The sequence below is a fragment of the Leptonychotes weddellii genome, chromosome 8, assembly GCF_054177405.1.
Source record: "Leptonychotes weddellii isolate Sample4059 chromosome 8, ASM5417740v2, whole genome shotgun sequence".
In the NCBI taxonomy this organism is placed as follows: Eukaryota; Metazoa; Chordata; class Mammalia; order Carnivora; family Phocidae; genus Leptonychotes; species Leptonychotes weddellii.
Window position 1 is genome coordinate 115,766,316 of NC_138376.1, and position 19,929 is coordinate 115,786,244.

At 38.5% G+C, this 19,929-nt stretch overlaps 1 protein-coding gene across 4 annotated transcripts in view; it reads right to left on the reverse strand.

Annotated features, from left to right (window-relative positions):
- Positions 1–6,148: 6,148 nt before the first annotated feature.
- LATS1 (large tumor suppressor kinase 1) overlaps positions 6,149–19,929 on the reverse strand; it is a 52,227-nt gene continuing 38,446 nt past the window's right edge. For all 4 annotated transcript variants that reach the window (XM_006735824.3, XM_031030717.2, XM_081829148.1 and 1 more), the window contains 4 exons: positions 19,261–19,843; positions 15,360–15,542; positions 15,090–15,196; positions 6,149–9,986 (listed from right to left, as the gene is read on the reverse strand). In XM_006735824.3, the coding sequence (XP_006735887.1) occupies positions 9,477–9,986; positions 15,090–15,196; positions 15,360–15,542; positions 19,261–19,843 (1,383 nt within the window). In that variant the 3' untranslated portion in view covers positions 6,149–9,476. The remainder of the gene's footprint in view (positions 9,987–15,089; positions 15,197–15,359; positions 15,543–19,260; positions 19,844–19,929) is intronic.

Below are 19,929 nucleotides of genomic sequence, written 5' to 3' on the forward strand. Positions count from 1 at the left end.
AAAGGTTTTGAGGTGATGGAAATGTTACATATCTCAATTAGGGTAGTGGCTACACAAATGTATATATTTATTAAAAAACTCTTTGAAGAGAACACATAAAATGGATGCATTTTATTGTGCATAAATCATACCTCAATGAAGTTGATTTTTTAAAATTTTATTATGTTATGTTAATCACCATACATTACATCATTAGTTTTTGATGTAGTGTTCCATGATTCATTGTTTGCATATAACACCCAGTGCTCCATTCAAGACGTGCCCTCTTTAATACCCATCACCAGGCTAACCCATCCCCCCACTCCCCTCCCCTCTAGAACCCTCAGTTTCTCAGAGTCCATAGTCTCTCATGGTTCGTCTCCCCCTCCGATTTCCCCCCCTTCATTTTACCCTTCCTACATCTTCTTTTTTTGAACATATAATGTATTACTCATTTCAGAGGTACAGGTCTGTGATTCAACAGTCTTACACAATTCACAGCGCTCACCATAGCACATACCCTCCTCAATGTCTATCACCCAGCCACACTATCCCTCCCACCCCCCACCCCTCCAGCAACCCTCAGTTTGTTTCCTGAGATTAAGAATTTCTCGTATCAGTGAGATCATATGATACATTTTTAAAGTAAAAAACCTGAAAAGAGCGGCTTACATTCACTAGTTCAGTTTCTTCACTAGTTGTCCAGTTAGGGAAGACTATGCTAAGCTGTAGTAGCCCCTAAATCAGAGGTTTCAAACAACAGGATTTTTTTTTTTATATGAGTATAAACCCCCTTATACCAAAAAAGAACTGAGTTTACCAAAGGGGCTATAAACTCATGCCCCTTTGAACACTTTTTTTTCTCATTTACTCTATATGTTCATAGCAGAGTGAATACAGGCACTGGGACCCTTGGCCATGGGGAAAAATAGGGTGGGGGGGGAGTAACTTGCACAACTTCTGCCTGGATATGATACATGCCAGTTCTGCCCACATCTCATTGGCCAGAGCAAGTCATGTGACCAAGCCGGACTTCAAAGGGACAAGGATGTGCAACTGCAGCCTGCTCTGAAGGAGAGACAGTATTTGTATACCACACTCCTGACTACTACACTAGCCATTTCTTCTTTCACAGGGTAGCTTCTACAAACTGGGAGTCAGAAAATTATTATTATTATTATATTATATATTTTTTCCTAGTGAGTAGTCAGATTAATTTGGCAGAATGATAGGGCACATGAAGGGATATTACGGAAAAAGAAGTAGAAAGGTAGGTGCCAAAAAAGGGTGTAAACTTTATTCAATAGGCAAAAAAGGAGCCAATGAAAGTTTTCAAATGAAAGCATAAGTGACACAGCAAATAGGGAGATTAATTTGGCAGCTGTGAGTAGGAAGATTTGAAGGGGAGGAAGAAGAGATTGGGAGACTGTTGTAAGAGGTGTAGTGACCTCTGAAATTACACAGAAGATAAAGATATTTCTAGAAAAAATAAATACATTAAATCATTTTTTTAAAATGTAAATTTTTATTATTTACTGTTTTATCTATTAAATTTAAATTTTAAAAATTTATGTTTCATCAGAGAAATCTAAAAGGACTTTCAGGACCAATTTATTAATTTTACTCACCTGGTCAATTGTATCTGGCAATCCTTGCCTACATCTTCAAACATTTGAGCCATCTCTTAGAATACAGAGTATATATAAGATGAGAAAATTCTAACCATGATTAAGAATCTGCTGAATTTTTAGATTATGTGGCAATATTTGCAGTAACAAACAGGGGCAGATCCCCAGCGTTGTTCACTAAGCTTTTCTTCCTAAATAATAGCTTCCATCACTGTCCTGCTACTCCCAGACTGCTGAATACTACGGGAAAAAAAAAAAGAAATCACACCACCATGAAGATTGATGCACCACAATTATGTAACTTCCAACCCACCTGAAATATACTTTTCTGCATGTTCCGCCTCAGTTCTCTCCTACTCGCTTCGCATCAGTTATTTCAAACTTTCACCACTTTCCTCAAGCCAACTTCTACCCATTTCCACCCTTTCAGCAAATCACGATGTCTCCACCAGAGGAGAAAATGGAGGCTATCAGATTGAAATTCCCTCAACTTGCTCCCTGTGGCAGAGACTACCATCTGGCCACCAAATACTCATTTTCTTTACTCAGTAACAGAACCAAGCTTGATGGAATTGGGCCATCTGGAATGCAGACTACATTTCCAGACTCTCATGCAGTTAGGTGTGGCCATGGATCTGACTTCTGGCCAGTGGAAGTGTTATATAGAAAGAACTCTTAGGAAGACACCTTAAAGGGAGAGGTCCTGAAACTCTCCCTTACCCCCTTCTCACCATCCCCTCTTTTTACCAGGTGAGAACAGGGAACAGATGGATAGAAATAAGCAGCCAGCTGCTGATGTCAGTCACTTACAGGATATAAGCCATATGATGAAGGTAGCAGAATTGAACAGACGAAGTGTGGGCTGACTTTGTGGAGCTGCCATACCTGCTGTGGACTGCCAACTCCAGATACTGTATGTCTAAGCAGTGATTGGGTTTTGGGTTTTATATGCAGTTAAACCTAATCACAATGCTTGTACCCTCCAATTTACACATGCCTCTGCTTCACACTTGCCCTTTGGCTTTTGCCTCCCGTTTCAATGAAAGCTTAGTTTCCTTTGTCTACGCTCAGGTCCTCCACTTGAACTTAAAAGATTTTGGTTTTATTGCCACTTTATGTATTTATATTTATATGGTTCAAAATTCAAATGATACAAAAGGCTATATAGTGAGAAGTCTACTTTCTTGCCAACCTTGAAATCCAGTTCCCATCCCCAGAGATAATCAATGACATCAAATTCATTAATTATCTTCCAGAGATACTTTTATTCTACATGCAATTAAATAATGCAATTTATTGGCCCTCTCATGGGTTTTCTCATATTCTGCCAGTTTATGTCTTCAATCAAAGGACATTCCCTTTTGGTTCTTACACCCTTTATTTTCCTACTGGGATTTCCTATCTTTACATTTGTTATGAGAATATTTTTCTTTACATCATTGTGCATAGTTTTTTTTTTATGATTTTATTTATTTGAGGGGGGGAGAGCACAGAGGGAGAGGGAGAGGGAGAGGGGAGAAGCAGACTGCCTGCTGAGCAGAGAGCCCGATGTGGGACTTAATCCCAGGACCCTGAGCTCATGACCTGAGCTGAAGGCAGACACTTACCCAACTGAGCCACCCAGGCGCCCCATCACTGTGCAAAGTTTTAAGAGCCATTGTACTCTGCCAATTCCAGATGTTGGAATAGGCTCTTGGGGTTGATCTCCACTGTTTTTTCTTTTGAGAATAGGTCATATTTTTTTGTATTTCTTTGTATGACAGGTAATTTTGAAGTGTATCCTTGATATTGGATATGTTATGTTATAGATACTCTGGTTTAAATCTGTGATAGATCTCTGGAGGTGTTTTTTAGTTTGTTTTGTTTTGTTGTTAAGCAGGCAATGAACTTGATTTGATTTGCTTTCTGTTGGGCAGCACCTCAAATGCCAGTTTAATTCTTTTGTTCTTAGGATGCCTGGATTCTTCCCCACAGATGTGTGGCAATGATTCAGCTAGAGATTTGGGGCTTTCTCAGGCAAGATATCATGAAAATTAGATACTCAGGGCGCCTGGGTGGCTCAGTTGTTAAGCGTCTGCCTTCGGCTCAGGTCATGATCCCAGGGTCCTGGGATCGAGTCCCACATCAGGCTCCCTGCTTGGTGGGAAGCCTGCTTCTCCCACTCCCCTGCTTGCGTTCTCTCTCTCTCTCGAAAAATAAAAATAAAAATAAAAATCTAAAAAAGAAAGAAAGAAAGAAAGAAAATTAGGTACTCATCTAGTGCCATTCTGCTCTTTCAAGGGTTGACTTCCATTCAGAATCTGCCTGCTCTTGGTTCCACTCAGTATCTTTAGGTGGCTGTTTTTGTATTTTCCCCAGAGTTTATAATAGTTCTATGGGGTAAAGTCAATCCATTAGGAGCTTACTTGATCACAGTAGAAGCAGAATCCAGTTATCTTTCAGGTACATCATTTGGATGTTACTTTAGCTAATAAACTTGAAGGACCAGAATGAAATCAAAGAGTACAGTTAGAAAGTTATTGCAGTAATTCAGGCAAGAGCTGATGAGGGCCTCAACCAGAGTAGTAACAATGGGGCCGGAGATGATGAATTAGAGAAAAATGCACAAGATAAAGTAACTGAGTTTCATGACTGATTGCATGGGAGATGATCAAAGTACAAAATGACCTCCTTAAATTGTTTTGCAAATCAGATTATACACTAATATAAATTCTATACTAATTAGGGTGCAAGTTCAGCAACAGTAACCAATGGGAGATTTTATATGCAGGTGCACACACACACACACATACACACACACACAGTTTTGTTTTCCTTTTTTCTAACATTCTGCAGTTCATCAGTCCAGCCTGGACAGACAGCCCCACACCACAATATCTTTCAGGTAACCAGGTTCTTTTTTTTTTTTTTTTAAGATTTTATTTATTTATAAATAAATAAAGTGGGAGGGGGGTGGAGGGGGGTGGAGAGGGACAAGCAGACTCCCTGCTGAGTGGGGAGCCTGAAGCAGGGCTGAATCATAGGACCCTGAGATCATGACCTGAGCTGTAGTCAGACGGTTTACTAAGCCACTCAGGCACCCTCAGATAACTACATTCTACTCATTTTGTTGATCCACCACCACTAAGGTGTTTCCCTAGTTTTCATGGTCAATATAAAGTCACCACTCTGTCCATGTTCCATCCTGTGGGGAAGAGGGAAAGAGCACGTGGAAGGCAAGCAATATCAACCTTAAGTGTATATCACATATGCTCGCATCCCAAGGGCCAAGATTTAGTCATGTGGCCACACCTAATTACAAGGGAATATGAGAAACATGGGCTCTAGCAGGGCAGTCAAAATTTGGACAGGGATGGGGGCTCTATTCACAAAAGAATTAGAGGATGGACGCTGGGGAACAAGAGCAGCTAATGTCATTAGTCAACCACTCTGGGAACTAAGTACTCATGAGAACCCCTTTTTCACCACAGAAGAAATTTAACCCTTCTCCAGGGCAAACAAGTCGAAGTTCCACCCAGATTCTGAATCTGGCAGTATGTCTAGGATCTCTGGATCTTAAGTAGGAAGCAGAAGAGACGAGGTATTAGGGACGACAATAACTGCCTATGTTTCAGACATAAATTTGACAGCTTTCCTCTACCCTTCACACACATAAGCAGATACATTTTTTTGTGTGTTTCGTTTTGGCATAACAAAATAGAGTCACAAGCATGCCAAATGTGGGTCTACAGTGTAGTATAATGAATCACAGGAATAATGCAACTTGCATCAGCTATACAACGGCCTCATGTAGACCAAGTATAATTTTATAAGGAAGTGCAAACAAGAGGAAAAAGGACACTAAGAATGATGGTAATGCTTGAAAAAGGAAAAGCAATACAAAACTAAAAATGTGTTCATCCATGTGAAGTTGATTTAAGATAGAGCATCAATATACATATTTTCTCTGTCATGTGATAAAGGATTGTAAATGAACGAAAACAGATTAGCCAGCAACTACATATTTTAAAATTTTAAAGCAGACTCAAGGGGCGCCTGAGTGGCTCAGTCGTTAAGCGTCTGCCTTCAGCTCAGGTCATGGTCCCAGGGTCCTGGGATCGAGCTCCGCACTGGGCTCCCTGCTTAGCAGGGAGCCTGCTTCTCCCTCTCCCACTCTCCCTGCTTGTGTTCCCTCTCTCGCTGTCTCTCTGTCAAATAAAATATTTTAAAAATAAATAAATAAATAAATAAATAAAGCAGACTCAAATGATACTAAATGAGTCTGATAATTAGAAAGGTTTAATTCTGTGCTAATCTAAAGGAAGCCTTTAACATGAAATATTTATTGTACTTATGTTGGGCAAAATGAAAACATTTTACTGGGTAACACTAACTCTCCTCAGTTTGCCTTAACCCTATTATCATTAGTTATATATATTTTAATTTTAAAACACTGAATTTTTAATCATAAATTATCTCTGAGGAAAAAAGATTAAAATATATTTTTGAAAATGAAAATCAATATACGTTAAGTGCCTTGATAGTCAGCTTTCCACACATAATTGAAAGATCTGAATTTCTTTTTTATTATTATCCCAGCAAATGTTACACTAGAGAAAATGGGAAAATACAAATAGAGTCATTAAAAACACAGGCTGATTATTCATATCTACTACATTCAGAAGTATGCAAAACAATTTAGTTATATTGCAAAGCTGTAATTCCTTTTCCTAACAAAGCATTATTTTATAAAACTGTAGTGTTGTATTGATTCAATTTTAATACAAAATACTTATATATACAATACAATATAAAAGTAAACTGTGGGACAGTGCCTTCCACAAAGGGATATATTAAGGCGCTTTACAAATATACTAATATATTGACCCAAATTATTTTTTGCTTTAGATTAAAACAAACAGGCTAAATAAATGTTTCACTTTAAATACCAAAGGGATTTTGTTTATTTTTGTTTATTAAAGAAAAATTTCTAAAGTACCTTAGGTAACAGCAGCAGCAATATCTAAAACTCCTCCCACTGTATTCTCTAATTTCTAACATATTATTAAGTCAGAATAAAACATTTTCACTCACAGTTTTGCACTTTGCAACAGCAGAAGGTAATAACTTTTTTAAAAAGTCAATCTCAAAGTGACTTCTTAGTCATACATTCTATAGTTCCTATTACAAATAAGGTAGAAAAGATACAGCAATAGGGCCTGCCTTAGAATGTCACTGGACAATACATAATAGTATCTACAATTACATAATTATAGAACACATTTTATAAATACTATTGATATACATAAAAAGGGTAAGTATAAGAAAGACAGCAAGTTTTTTAATAAGTGGAAAATTATTTGAAAAAGAAAACACGTATAACCAATGTTTTCACTCTATTTCAACTGAAAGCATATAGGTTTTTTCATGTTGTTCTCATCTTTTTGGTCAGGAAGCACCAGATTCTGTGCTCTAAAACCTGGATATGTTTGGGAATAAGACAGCTAATAAGTATATCCAAACTGTTAAAACTGCAAATATCAAACTGCTTTACATAAACAGCAAAAGCTTATGTTGTCAGAGGAAATTTTAAAAGAACACAAAATTTGTAGTGTCAACACAGATTTTGTGGGGAGGGTGGGGGAAGAGAAAGCACCTTAGTTTTCCTACAACATAAATGTAACAAAGTTGGTTTTGTACTGCATTGCACCACAATCCAGAAGTAAAACAACCAAATGGAAATTTCACTATATCTGACTGAGAAAACCCAAAGAGCCACAGGGATATCTTAAAATTTGAGTACTGAGCTAAAAATTCTTGAACTACTTTGTTTGGCATAGGATTTTACAGCACTAATCAAATGTTCCATGAAGTGAAGACTGCCAACTCATTATGGTGCCTTTTCTTACAACTCTCTGATTAGCAGTCCTTCAGAAATATTTCGGTTATCAAGCCTGTAACATGCCAAACATCTATTTCAATGCCCTCAAGAGTATGTTTAGAATGTCTTAGTGCTGTACCAGCAAGAGAGAGGCATTCCTAGGGATATCTTAATACATGGTACAGACTTTTCCCATCACAAATTATCAGTGTTTATACAAGATGTGCGAATCTGAGTACTAATCAGTAAATTTAAAGCAAAGTTCTTAGTTTAATATATCAGTGTTCTTACAGGACAGAGGTCCTTAACCAAGTTTGTGAGTTTTCAACATGTCCAGAATTCCTAAGACTGCATGCGGCATTATATATGTGTGTGTTGATGTGTATTTTTCTGGGAAAAGAGTCCCCACCTTTCATCAGATTCTCAAAAAACTCAATGAACCCCAAAGACCCATGGTTTACAAGCTGAGCTCTGAGAGGGACACCTAGAGAAAGGTGGGAAGTGTAAGCTAATAAGTCTTTGTTGCCCGTCCCAGTTCAACCGGAACAGCTTTGCCTTTAACTTTACTTACACATGTGACTTCCACTAGCTTTTTTCTATTAGTTTGATAATCACTAAAATTATGCCTCTTCTTATCCAGACATATAAAATTTTGATAAAACAATTCCCCACCAGTGGAGTTTAAAGAAAAGGAAGTAAAATACAAATTTTACTTATGTCAGAAAAGAGCCCTTTTCCCCTTCCTAAAAGAGAAGCTAAATGTATTTTGGTATGAAACCACAAGTGTTCTTAAAACCTAAACATTATATATAATAGGCATGCTGAAAAACATATTATTTAACCTTAAATTAAGTTAGGAGGATTTGAATTTTCTACTAAGACCACTATGTAACTTTTTCTAATTACTAACGGCCACCTTAATTAAGAATTAAATAATAATTAATTTTTTCACCAGTTAACCTGTCTATAGGTAAAATATGGCCAAATAGCCAGATTTCCTTTGCCATAACAGTCCATGTATACAGCACTGTTCTGAAAGAGGAAACGTGTAACATTACTGATGACATAACCAAAACTGTCACTACAAAGAAAAAGTAATTTTCTAGTGAGTACCCACAAATACATTTTCTAATTAAAGTTTCATATGAAACTGAAAATAATCTCTCTGCTTAGGATGGTAGAAACTTTAAAAAAAATTTAGAAGTAAAAATATGGAAGAAGGTTAGCATTCAGTACTGTGAATTTTGACTTATGGCAACTTTGTTCCCTTTTAAAAACTAGAAGCAGCATTAAAAAATACCGGTATAGAAGGAAAAATAGTAGTGCTTTGCTTCTTTTAAAGCCAGTAATTCATGAGAAATAAATGCTAGAAGATTAAATATTCCACAGAGGGGGAAAAAAAACCCCCAGATAATCTGCATTATTTTTTCTTCTGATGAACATACTATTTCAACCCTGTATTTCTCAGTTCTAAATGTAAATTATCAGATTATCATTAGCCTAGGAACACTCATCACCATCATGGCTTTATTTCTATAGCTTATTTGCACCAAAAACAAGGTTATGGGGTTTAAAAAAAAAAAAAAAGAGCTCTTTGAATGTGGGGTACATTTCATATTTGGTTAAAGCAAGATAAAACTAAACCTGTCTTTCAAAAAAGTTTCAAACACTCTTGTCTTTTAAAATTATTTAGTGTATGTACAAATAGATACCAGGCTTCTCCTTTTAAACAAAGCACTATTTTTTTAAGTACTTTAAGTACCAAGAACTGACTATAATATTCAGTTCATAATTTACTTTATAACAATTTTTTCTAAATTACTGATTAAAAAGGCTGGAATAAATTAACATTTTAAAAAAATTTTCCATAATTTAGGAACATAAAATATTGTACACAGAGCACTCATACATAGCTCTGTCACATTTGCATAATTTTACTCTTGGAGCCTCAAAAAACTCTGCGTTTCAGGTCTTTTTGTAAATCCTCATTACAATAATTTCCTAGTGTGTTAAACATATACTAGATCACGATTTTTGATCTCTGAGCCTGTGTGATGATCATCTTCATCTGACTGTTGCTCTGAGCCTTGTGAATTAATATATTCATATTCAATAGGCTTTGGATAATTATATGGGTAGCCATTGTCATCAAAAAACCTCCGAAAGGTAAATTCATAGAAAGCATGTTCAGGGTGCTTTCCATTTTTATACCATCCGTTAAGAGTGTCGTTTACATTTTCTTCCTCATTATCATCACTCCATAACTTATCAGGATCAACAGGATCAAAATTTGATGTATCTGTTGGGTGTGTGATTTTAGGAATATATGAAGCCGACTGCTGTCTCAGGTCACTGGAGAAATCAATTGTTTTAAAAAATGGATGAGCTTTTATTTCATCAGCCCCATTCTTGCCTAAGCGATCTTCTGGTCCTCGGCAAAGTTTAATAATAAGATCAGACGCTTCAGGACTCAGCTTAGCTTGAGGTGGAATGTGAAGAGATGTCTGCCAGTTGATAACCTTCAAAGAGGATTTTTAGAAATTAGGAGGGAAGAGATAAATAAGAAAAACAAAAATTTCCTCCAGGTTTTATACCAAAAAGTTTTACCAGACTATTCGCATCTTTAAAAAGAAATCGCATGGTATTTTGCCTTCCTTACCTTTAATAATAAATGAATCAGTGGTGGGAAATAACCTTTCCTTCCATTCCCTCCACTCCAGGCAACTTATACTCACATTACAAGACTCATTATTTTAAGTTTTAGCTCCCCTGTTAAGCTCTTCTACCTATGGCAAAAACGACTTTTTCTACTGTGCCTCCCATTCTATGTATTTACTATTACCATAGTATCTTTAATACTTTGTGGCACCTATTTATGTCTGTGTCCTTCTACCACAGAAAAAATTCCATAAGGCTATACACCATGTTTTGTCTTTGTATTTCTCAGTGCCTGGCAAGTTGCCCGGCACATAATGAATAGATGCTCAATAAGTATTTATTCTGGGGGTGCCTGGGTGGCTCAGATGGTTAAGCATCTGCCTTTGGCTCCCAGGTCTTGATCCCAAGATCGGGCCCATCAGTCTCCCTGCTCAGCATGGGGCCTGCTTCTCCCTCTCCCTGTCCCCCTGCTTGTGCTCTCTCTGCCTCTCTCTCAAATGAATAAATAAAATCTTTAAAAAAAAGAGAAATATTTATTCTGGCTTTGAATAAAACAGAATGAGGAAGAGAGGGAAGGAGGAAGGAAAGAAGGAAGGAAAGAAAGAGAGGGAGGGAGGAAGGGAAGGAAGGTAGTAGGTAATGAAGAAATATTTGTTACTACTGAGTTTTGAAAGTTCTTTTTATAGTCTAGATACAGCCCTTTCTGGGAAATGTGATCTGCAAATATCTTCTCCCAAGCTGTAGCCTGTCTTCATTGTTTTGACTGTGTTTTGTTTAGTTTTTAAAGACTTTATTTATTTGAGAAAGGGTGTGCATGACCGTGCACATGCATGCCGAGGGGGGTGGGGGGGGCCTGCGGGGCAGGGGGAAGAGCAGAGGGAGAGGGCCAGGGAAAGAATTTCCATCAGACTCCTAGCTGAGCGTGGAGCCCAACACAGAGCTCAATCTCATGATCCTGAGGATCATGACCTGAGCTGAAACCAAGTCAGACGCTCAACTGACTGAGCCACCCAGGTGCCCCTTGACTGTGTCTTCTGTATACTGAAAGTTTTAAGTTTTGATAAATTCCAATTTCTCAACTTTTTCTTTTATGGATCATGATTTTGGTGTCATTTCTAAGTATTCTTCATCTAACCCTAGGCCATAAAGATTTTTGCCTATGTTTTCTTCTAAAAGTATTATTGCTTTATGTTTTATCTCTAGATTGATGATCCATTTTGAGTTAATCTTTGTGTAAGGATGAAGTTTACATTGAGTTTCAGTACTTCTGTATATGGCTGACCAATTTTTCCTATATCATTTGTTGAAATACTATTCTTTCTCCACTTGCACCTTGTCAAAGATCAAATGGTCATATTTGAGTGGTTCTATTTCTCCATTCTCTATCCTGTTCCTGACACTTGATTTACGTTTGTGTCCTTTTGCCAGTATCACCCTGTCTGGATTACTGTAAGTCTCAAAATCAAGTTGATTCCTCTTTCTTTTTATTTTATATTTAAATAAATAAATAAATATTAAATAAATATTAAGTAATATGAAATAATAAATATTTATTTTTAAGTAGGCTCCATGCCCAGCGTGGAGCCCAATGTGGGGCTTGAACTCACAACCCTGAGATCGAGACCTGAACTGAGATTAAGAGTCAGACGCTTAACTGAGTCACCCTGGCAGCCCCTTTGTTCTTCTTCTTCTTTTTTTTTTTTTAAGGTTTTTTATTTATTTGACAGAGAGAGCACAAGCAGGCGGAGTAGCAGGCAGAGGGAGAGGGAGAAGCAGGCTCCCTGCCGAGCAAGGAGCCCGACGCGGGGCTCGATCCCAGGACCCCGGGACCATGACCTGAGCCGAAGGCAGTTGCCTAACTAACTGAGCCATCCAGGCGCTCTGTTCTTCTAAAAAATTGTTTTCATTATTCCAATTCCTTTGTCCATCCATATACATTTTAGAATTGGCTCATCTATGTCTACAAAAATTAGAACAGAATTGGGCGCCTGGGTGGCTCAGTTGGTTAAGCGACTGCCTTCGGCTCAGGTCATGATCCTGGAGTCCCTGGATCGAGTCCTGCATCAGGCTCCCTGCTCGGCAGGGAGTCTGTTTTTCCCTCTGACCCTGCCCCCTCTCATGTGCTCTCTCTCATTCTCTCTCTCTCAAATAAATAAATAAAAAATCTTAAAAAAAAAAAATTAGAACAGAATTAAATCTACAGATGTTTTTGGAGATAAGTGATAGCTTTACTATGTTGAGTCTTTCAATCTATCAACATGGCATGTGTCTGTATTTATTAAGATCTTTCTTGATTTCTTTCATTAGAGTTTGTAGCTTTCAGCATACAGATCTTGTTCATGTTTTATTAAATTTATACCTACATATTTCAATTTGGGGAAGCTTCTATAAATGGTACTGCTTTTAAATTTCAGTTTCTGGTCATTTATTGCTTGAATACAGAAATACAATAGATTTGTATGTATTACCCTTATATCCTAGGACCTTGCTAAACTCACTTAGTAGTTCTATGGGTTTTTTCATAAATTCCCTGGGATTTTCTTTTTCTTTCTTTTTTTTTTTTTAAGGTTTTATTTATTTATTTGACAGAGAGAGCACAAGCCCCAAGGATATCTGTTCTTACCAGTCTTATTAAGCATAGTTCTGGAAGTCTTAGCCAGTATAATATAGCAACAAAAGAAATAAAAGGCATACAGATTATAAAGAAAGAAGAACTTCCCCTATTCAGAGATCATGACATAATTTTCTATATAGAAAATCCCAGGGAGGGGGAGCCTGGGTGGCTCAGTTAAGTGTCCACCTTAGGCTCAGGTCATGATCCCAGGGTCCTGGGATTGAGCTCTGCATAGGACTCCCTGCTCTGCAAGGAGCCTGCTTCTTCCTCTCTTTGCTGCTCCCCCTGCTTGTGCTTGCTCTCTCTCTCTCTAATAAATGGGTAAAATCTTAAAACAAAAAACAAACAAAAAAACCCCCAAATATCCTTGCCTTGTTCTTTTATTTTTTTTAAAGATTTTATTTATTTATTTTAGAGAGAGAGAGAGAGAGAGAGCAGGAGTGGGAGGGGCGGAGGGGAGGGAGAGAGAATCTCAAGCAGACTCCATGCTGAGCGTGGAGCCTGACGCAGGGCTTGATCCCAGGATCCCAAGATCATGACCTGAGCTGAAACCAAGAATCAGATGCTTAACCAACTATGCCATCCAGGTGCCCCATCCATGTTCTTGATTTTAAGGAGAAAGCATTCAATTTTTCACACAGACACACACACACATTTTTATATACATATATATATATATATATATATATATATACATTTTCATATATACATATATTACAATGAAAGTGAAATAAAGACACTTTCAGACAAAATAATCTGAACTAAACCTGAGGGAATGCATTACCAAAAGACCTATACAAAAGAAATCTAGGGGTGCCTGGTGGCTCAACTGGTTAGGCAACCGACTCTTGATTTTGGCTCAGGTCATGACCTCGGGGTCCTGGGACTGAGCTCCATGTTGTGCTCCAGGCTCAGCACGGAGTCTGCTTGGGATTCTCTCTCCCCCTCTCCCATTGCCCCTACCCCCGCTCGCGTGCACACGCTCTATCTCTCAAAAATAAATAAATAGGGGTGTCTGGGTGTCTCAGTTGGTTAGGCATCTGCCTTCGGCTCAGGTCACGATCCCAGGGTCCTGGGATCGAGCCCCACATCGGGATTCCCTGCTCAGTGGGGAGTCTGCTTCTTCCTCTCTCTCTCTTCCCCTCCCCCAGCTCATGCGCTCTCTCTCTCTCTCTGAAATAAATAAAATCTTTTTTTTTTTAAGATTTTATTTATTTGACAGAAAGAGACAACAAGAGAGGGAACACAAGCAGGGGGAGTAGGTGAGGGAGAAGCAGGCTTCCCACCTAGCAGAGAGCCCAATGTGGGACTCGATCCCAGGATCCTGGGATCATGACCTGAGCCAAAGGCAGACGCTTAACAACTGAGCCACCCAGGCGCCCCTGAAATAAATAAAATCTTAAAAAAAAGAAAGAAAAAATATAAAGGAAGTTATTTTTATCTTATTTATTTTTAAGTAGGCTCCACACCCAACACAAGACCAACATGGGCTCAAACCCACAAGCCTGAAATCGAGACCTGAGCTGCTATCAAGAGTTGGACACTTAACCAACTGAGCCATTCAGGCGGCCCAGAAGTTTTAAATATAGTATATTAAATGCAATAAAGAAGTAGTTACAACTTAGGGGGAAGCATCATAGAAGAGATAACTTCAGATACTTAAAGGATGATTAAGAATGAGTTAGTTTAGTAGTTAACCATGTTTAAGAAAGTGGGGAGGGTTGTGGAAGATGGGAAAGAAAGAAGGACATTTCAGACAGAGGAATGGTATGGACAAAGGAAAAGAGGGTAAATTTGGATTTTAATCCATGCACATGGAAACCACTGAAGGGGTTTTAATGGGACTGTTTATGGTCTAAATCAAGGGCAACTTCTCATTTAAGTGCCAGAGGTAATTTCAAGTGGAGATACATACTTTGTTTGTAGTTTGGGGGTAGAATGTGCATGGAAGGTAACAAAGCCAGGAGCCAGAAGGTGACAAAAAATAAATTAGGATAAATCTGCAAATAGTACTAAAGACTTCCATGAGAATGAGTGAGGGGGAATATAATAGTATGACAACAGCAGGATGATGCAGAGTAAAATGCACCTGTGGAATTTTAGTGGCTTCCTATAACCTTACAAGTTCATTTTTTTTTTTTTTTATATAACTCTATCCCCAATGGGGGCTCGAACTTACGAACTCATGACCCCAAGATCAAGAGTCACATGTTCTATCAACTGAGCCAGCCAGCAACCCCCTTACAAGTTCATTCTTAAATTCCAAATTAAGATGCTCTAAGTAAAGGACTGCTAAAAGTCTGTGATATAAGGACTTTGTGACAATTCTTTGGTATAGATTCTATCTTACCTTCATTTGTGTTTCTAATGGTGTTTGTGCCAAGAAAGGCGGCTGTCCCACCAGCATTTCAAAAAGAATTACACCAACACTCCACCAATCACATAACTGTGTATAGCCTAAAATAAGATACCAAAGTTATAGTATACAAAGTTATAGTTTCTACAGCTTATGCTGTAGAAATTAGTATTTTTACTATAAACCTGAAAAATAAGCCACATGCTAATTTAAGTTTCAGATGGCTTAAAGGACTATTGAGATATTATGAAACTAATGTTTTACCTGTTCGTAACAACACTTCAGGTGCAATGTAATTGGGAGTCCCAACCAATGAATGTGCAAGACATCGCTGGTGCTGGCGTGCAGCTCTCCGCTCTAGTGGCTTCAATCTATCTCCACATCGACAGTTAGAGGGGTCACCCCACTCATTACTGAAATCCATACTATCTTGCCGTGGATGGTCACCTGTGTAGTAAATAGGTAAGTAAATAAAAGCATCAAGAACAAGAGTGTACCTAAAGCCTGTTTCATCTTTTAGCACCATGGTTTAGAGTTAACAAACTTTTCTTTTGACAAACAATGTATGCCTATCATTGATGGTATTTATTACTGACTAGAGCCTGTGCTCTGAGATATCAATAGGACAGGTTTTAGTGTAAGATTCAGTAATCTACTCAATGTTAAATGATGATAATCAAAGTCATGAGTAGGCAGGATCAGGAATCTGTTATTCAGATTGCTCCCCATTACTAATCTGAACGAAGTTTCAAACAAATTACATCAGTGTTTCATTCACTCAACAAATGATAAGGATAAATAAGAAAGACAAGGTTCTTCTCTCAGGTAGCTTCTCTGTATGGGACAAACACAACCAATACATATGTAAGAAAGAGAATGATGCATCCCATTCGGAGAATCAACATAGGGTGATATGACAACTATACCAGGGTGGCTCAGGAAGACTGAGGTGACATTTGTAAAAAAACAAGAAAGACTCAACCATTTGAAAACCAGGGCAAGGCATTCTACACAGAAACAGTAACAGAGCAAAGACCAGTGCGGTTAGTAAAGGAGAGAATGGTAGACAACAGAGTGGGAGCCAGTGTACATGGGTTTTATAAGCAAAAAGAAATGATTTGCCTTTTACTCCAAATACAGTGGGAAGACAGCGGAGTTTGATGCAAGAAAATGACAAGATCTGATTTATGTTTAAAAAAGAAAACAGTGGGCGCCTGGGTGGCTCAGTTGGTTAAGCGACTGCCTTCGGCTCAGGTCATGATCCTGGAGTCCCGGGATCGAGTCCCGCATCGGGCTCCCTGTTCGGCAGGGAGTCTGCTTCTCCCTCTGACCCTCCTCCCTCTCATGCTCTCTGTCTCTCATTCTCTCTCTCTCAAATAAATAAAATCTTTAAAAAAAAAGATAAAAAAGAAAACAGTAACTGCTATGTAAAGACTAGTTTATAGGGAGGACAAATGTGAAGAGAGACCAGCTCAGAGGCTATTGCAGTTAAACTTGGACTATGACTGGGGCGCCTGGGTGGCTCAGTCGTTAAGCATCTGCCTTCAGCTCAGGTCATGATCTCAGGGTCCTGGGATGGAGCCCCACATCGGGCTCTCTGCTCAACGGGAAGCCTACTTCCCTCTCTAGCTGTTTCTCTGTCAAATAAATAAATAAATAAAATCTTAAAAAAAAAAACAAAAAAAACAACTTGGACTATGATGGTAACAGCTGAGACAGAGAAAAGTGAACAGATCCAGGGTATTTTTAGAGGTGGAATAAGCAGGATTTATTGATGGACTGGATGTAGAGGGTGTGGAAGAAAAAGAATCAAGGATAACTAAGTGGGTGGTAGTAGTGCAATTTACTAAAATGGGGAAGACTGGAGGGGGAGAAATTAAGAGTTGTTTATTGGTAACGTTAAGTTTGAAAGGCCCATTAGAAACACACATGCGGCGCCTGGGTGGCTCAGTCAGTTGAGCATCTGACTCTTGGTTTTGGCTTACATCATGATCTCAGGGTCCTGGGATCGAGACCCGCATTGGGCTCCATGCTTAGCACGGGGTCTGCTGGAGTTTCTCTCCCTGTGCCCCTCCCCCTGCTTGTGCACTCTCTCTCTAAAATAAATAAATAAATCTTAAAAACACACCACACACACACACACGAAAGGGAAGAGGCCATTTCTAAAGAGAAATTTGGAAGTCGCTGATATGAGATGGCATTTAAAGCCATGACTGGCAGCACCTGGGTGGCTCAGTCAGTTAGAAGTCTGCCTTCAGCTTGGGTCATGGTCCCAGGGTCCTGGGATCCAGCCCCGCATCAGGTTCTCTGCTCAGCAGGGAACCTGCTTCTCCCTCTCCCTCTGTCTGCTGCTCCCCCTTCTTGTGCTCTGTGTCAAATAAATAAATAAAATCTTAAAAAAAAAAAAAGCCATGACTGGATGAAATCATCTAGAAAAATACATCTGAAATTAACCTGACTGTAATAATCACTGGGGATGTTTGACTAAAATACAGTTTCTTGGGGCGCTTGGCTGGCTCGGTTTGTAGAGCATACAACTCTTAAACTCACGGTTATGAGTTCAAGCCCCACGTGAGGTGTAGAACCTACTTAAAAAAATAAAAAGCAGGGCGCCTGGGTGGCTCAGTTGTTAAGCGTCTGCCTTCGGCTCAGGTCATGATCCCAGGGTCCTGGGATCGAGTCCCACATCGGGCTCCCTGCTCGGCGGGAAGCCTGCTTCTCCCTCTCCCACTCCCCCTGCTTGTGTTCCTGCTCTCGCTATCTCTCTCTCTGTCAAATAAATAAATAAAATCTTAAAAAAAAATTAAAAATGAAAAAAAAATAAAAAAATAAAAAGCAAACTTAAAAAAAAAATACAATTTCTCCCCTCCAGTGAATATTTTCAATCAGAAGACTGGAATAGAGCCTAAGAATCACATTTTTAAGAAGAACCCCAAGTAATTCAGGTGAATCTGGGGAGACAGGTTCAGGTGTCTCAGTTCTATCCATTTAATGTTCAATTTACTGTGTTCACTTAAGCACAGAAGGCTAATAAGACTTACCTCAGAAGATTGCTTTGACCCTTAAGTTAGAATATATGCAAAGAACCTAGTCATAATAAGTATTCAAGAATTGTTAGATCGACTTACACTTCCATTAGCGCTTTGAAGGGATCTTGGTGAGGCAGTGTGGTGTAGTAGAAATAACACGGGCCCTGTAATCAGACAAACCTGGGCTCAAAGCCTAGCCCTTATACTTCTTTTCTGTCTGACTTGGGCAAGTTATTTCATCTAAATAAGCCTCAGTTTCTTTATCCTGTCTCACAGTGATATTGTGCACATAAAGTGTTTACATTTATTTATTTATTTTAAAGATTTTATTTATTTATTTGACAGAGAGAGATAGCGAGAGCAGGAACACAGCAGGGGGAGTGGGAGAGGGAGAAGCAGGCTTCCTGCCGAGCAGGGAGCCCAATGTGGGACTTGATCCCAGGACTTTGGGATCATGACCTGAGCCAAAGGCAGACGCTTAACGACTGAGCCACCCAGGCGCCCCAGGTGTTTACATTTAAATAAGTTGTAGTCATACAATGGAATCCTAAATAGTAGTGAAAACAGATGTCATATGCAGTAACACAGACCAACCTCAAACACATAAAAGAAGTGAACACAGAAGAATACATACAGAATAGTTACACGTAAATAAAGGTGCAAGAGTAGACAAAATGAAAAAACATTGTTCAGGGTTACAGACATTATGTAGAAAAAGTATAGAGAGAAGTAAAGAACTGATTACAGAGTTCTGAAATAATGGTTACCTCTATGGAGGAGAAAAGGGGAAGCGATCGTTTAGGGGCTTCAAAAGTACTGATAACTGGTTCTTAAGTTGAATGGCAGGTATGGGGTTTCATTTCAAGATTACTTTTAAAATGTTATTTGTCTGACATATTTCAAATTAACAAAATTTAAAGAGATTAACTCAAAAATATTAATGATATTTAGAAATAATTGAATCTAACATATTCTTTTATTTTATAAGACTAGGTGTCTAAGGATTCACTCACATTTATCCAATAGTCAAGACCTGAAACCAGGACTTCTGGCTTTCACCCAGTGATAATACCATCTTATATCTTATTGCATTAATACATCATATTAATATGTACAAATTTTATGATTTTACTCACCACTCTGATAGTACTTAGAATCATGTGTCCATCTGAAGCCAGTGCAGAGGCCGAAGTCTGTCAGTTTAATATGACCATCACGATCAATCAAAATATTATCAGGTTTAATATCTCTATGTATAAAACCCATTTTATGAACACTTTCGACTGCACAGGTAAGTTCTGCTATGTAGAATCGTGCCAGGTTTTCTGGAAAGATGCCCATCCTAATTAATAGGCTCATCATATCACCCCCAGGAATATAGTCCATTACAAAGTATAAATTGTCCTTATCTTGGAATGAGTAATATAGACGAACTACCCATTCATTGTCAGCTTCGGCTAGGATATCCCTCTCAGCTTTAACATGAGCAACTTGATTTCGAAGAAGAACATCTTTCTTTCGAAGAGTTTTTGTTGCATACAAAGCCTTAGTATCTACTTTTCTTGCTAGACAGACTTCACCAAATGCTCCTATTCCTAGTGTCTTTATCTTCACAAACATAGACTTGTCCATTTTGGCCCTCTTAAGACGGATGTAATTAGACTCTTTTTGGCAAAGCATCCTTCTCATTTGATCCTGCGCATCTTGAGATAATCCAACCTAGGCAAATAAACTAAAGGTTAAATGAGGAATTATCTTCTATACCAAATATTTAAAAATAGTTTGGAAAAAATTCAGGCATATAA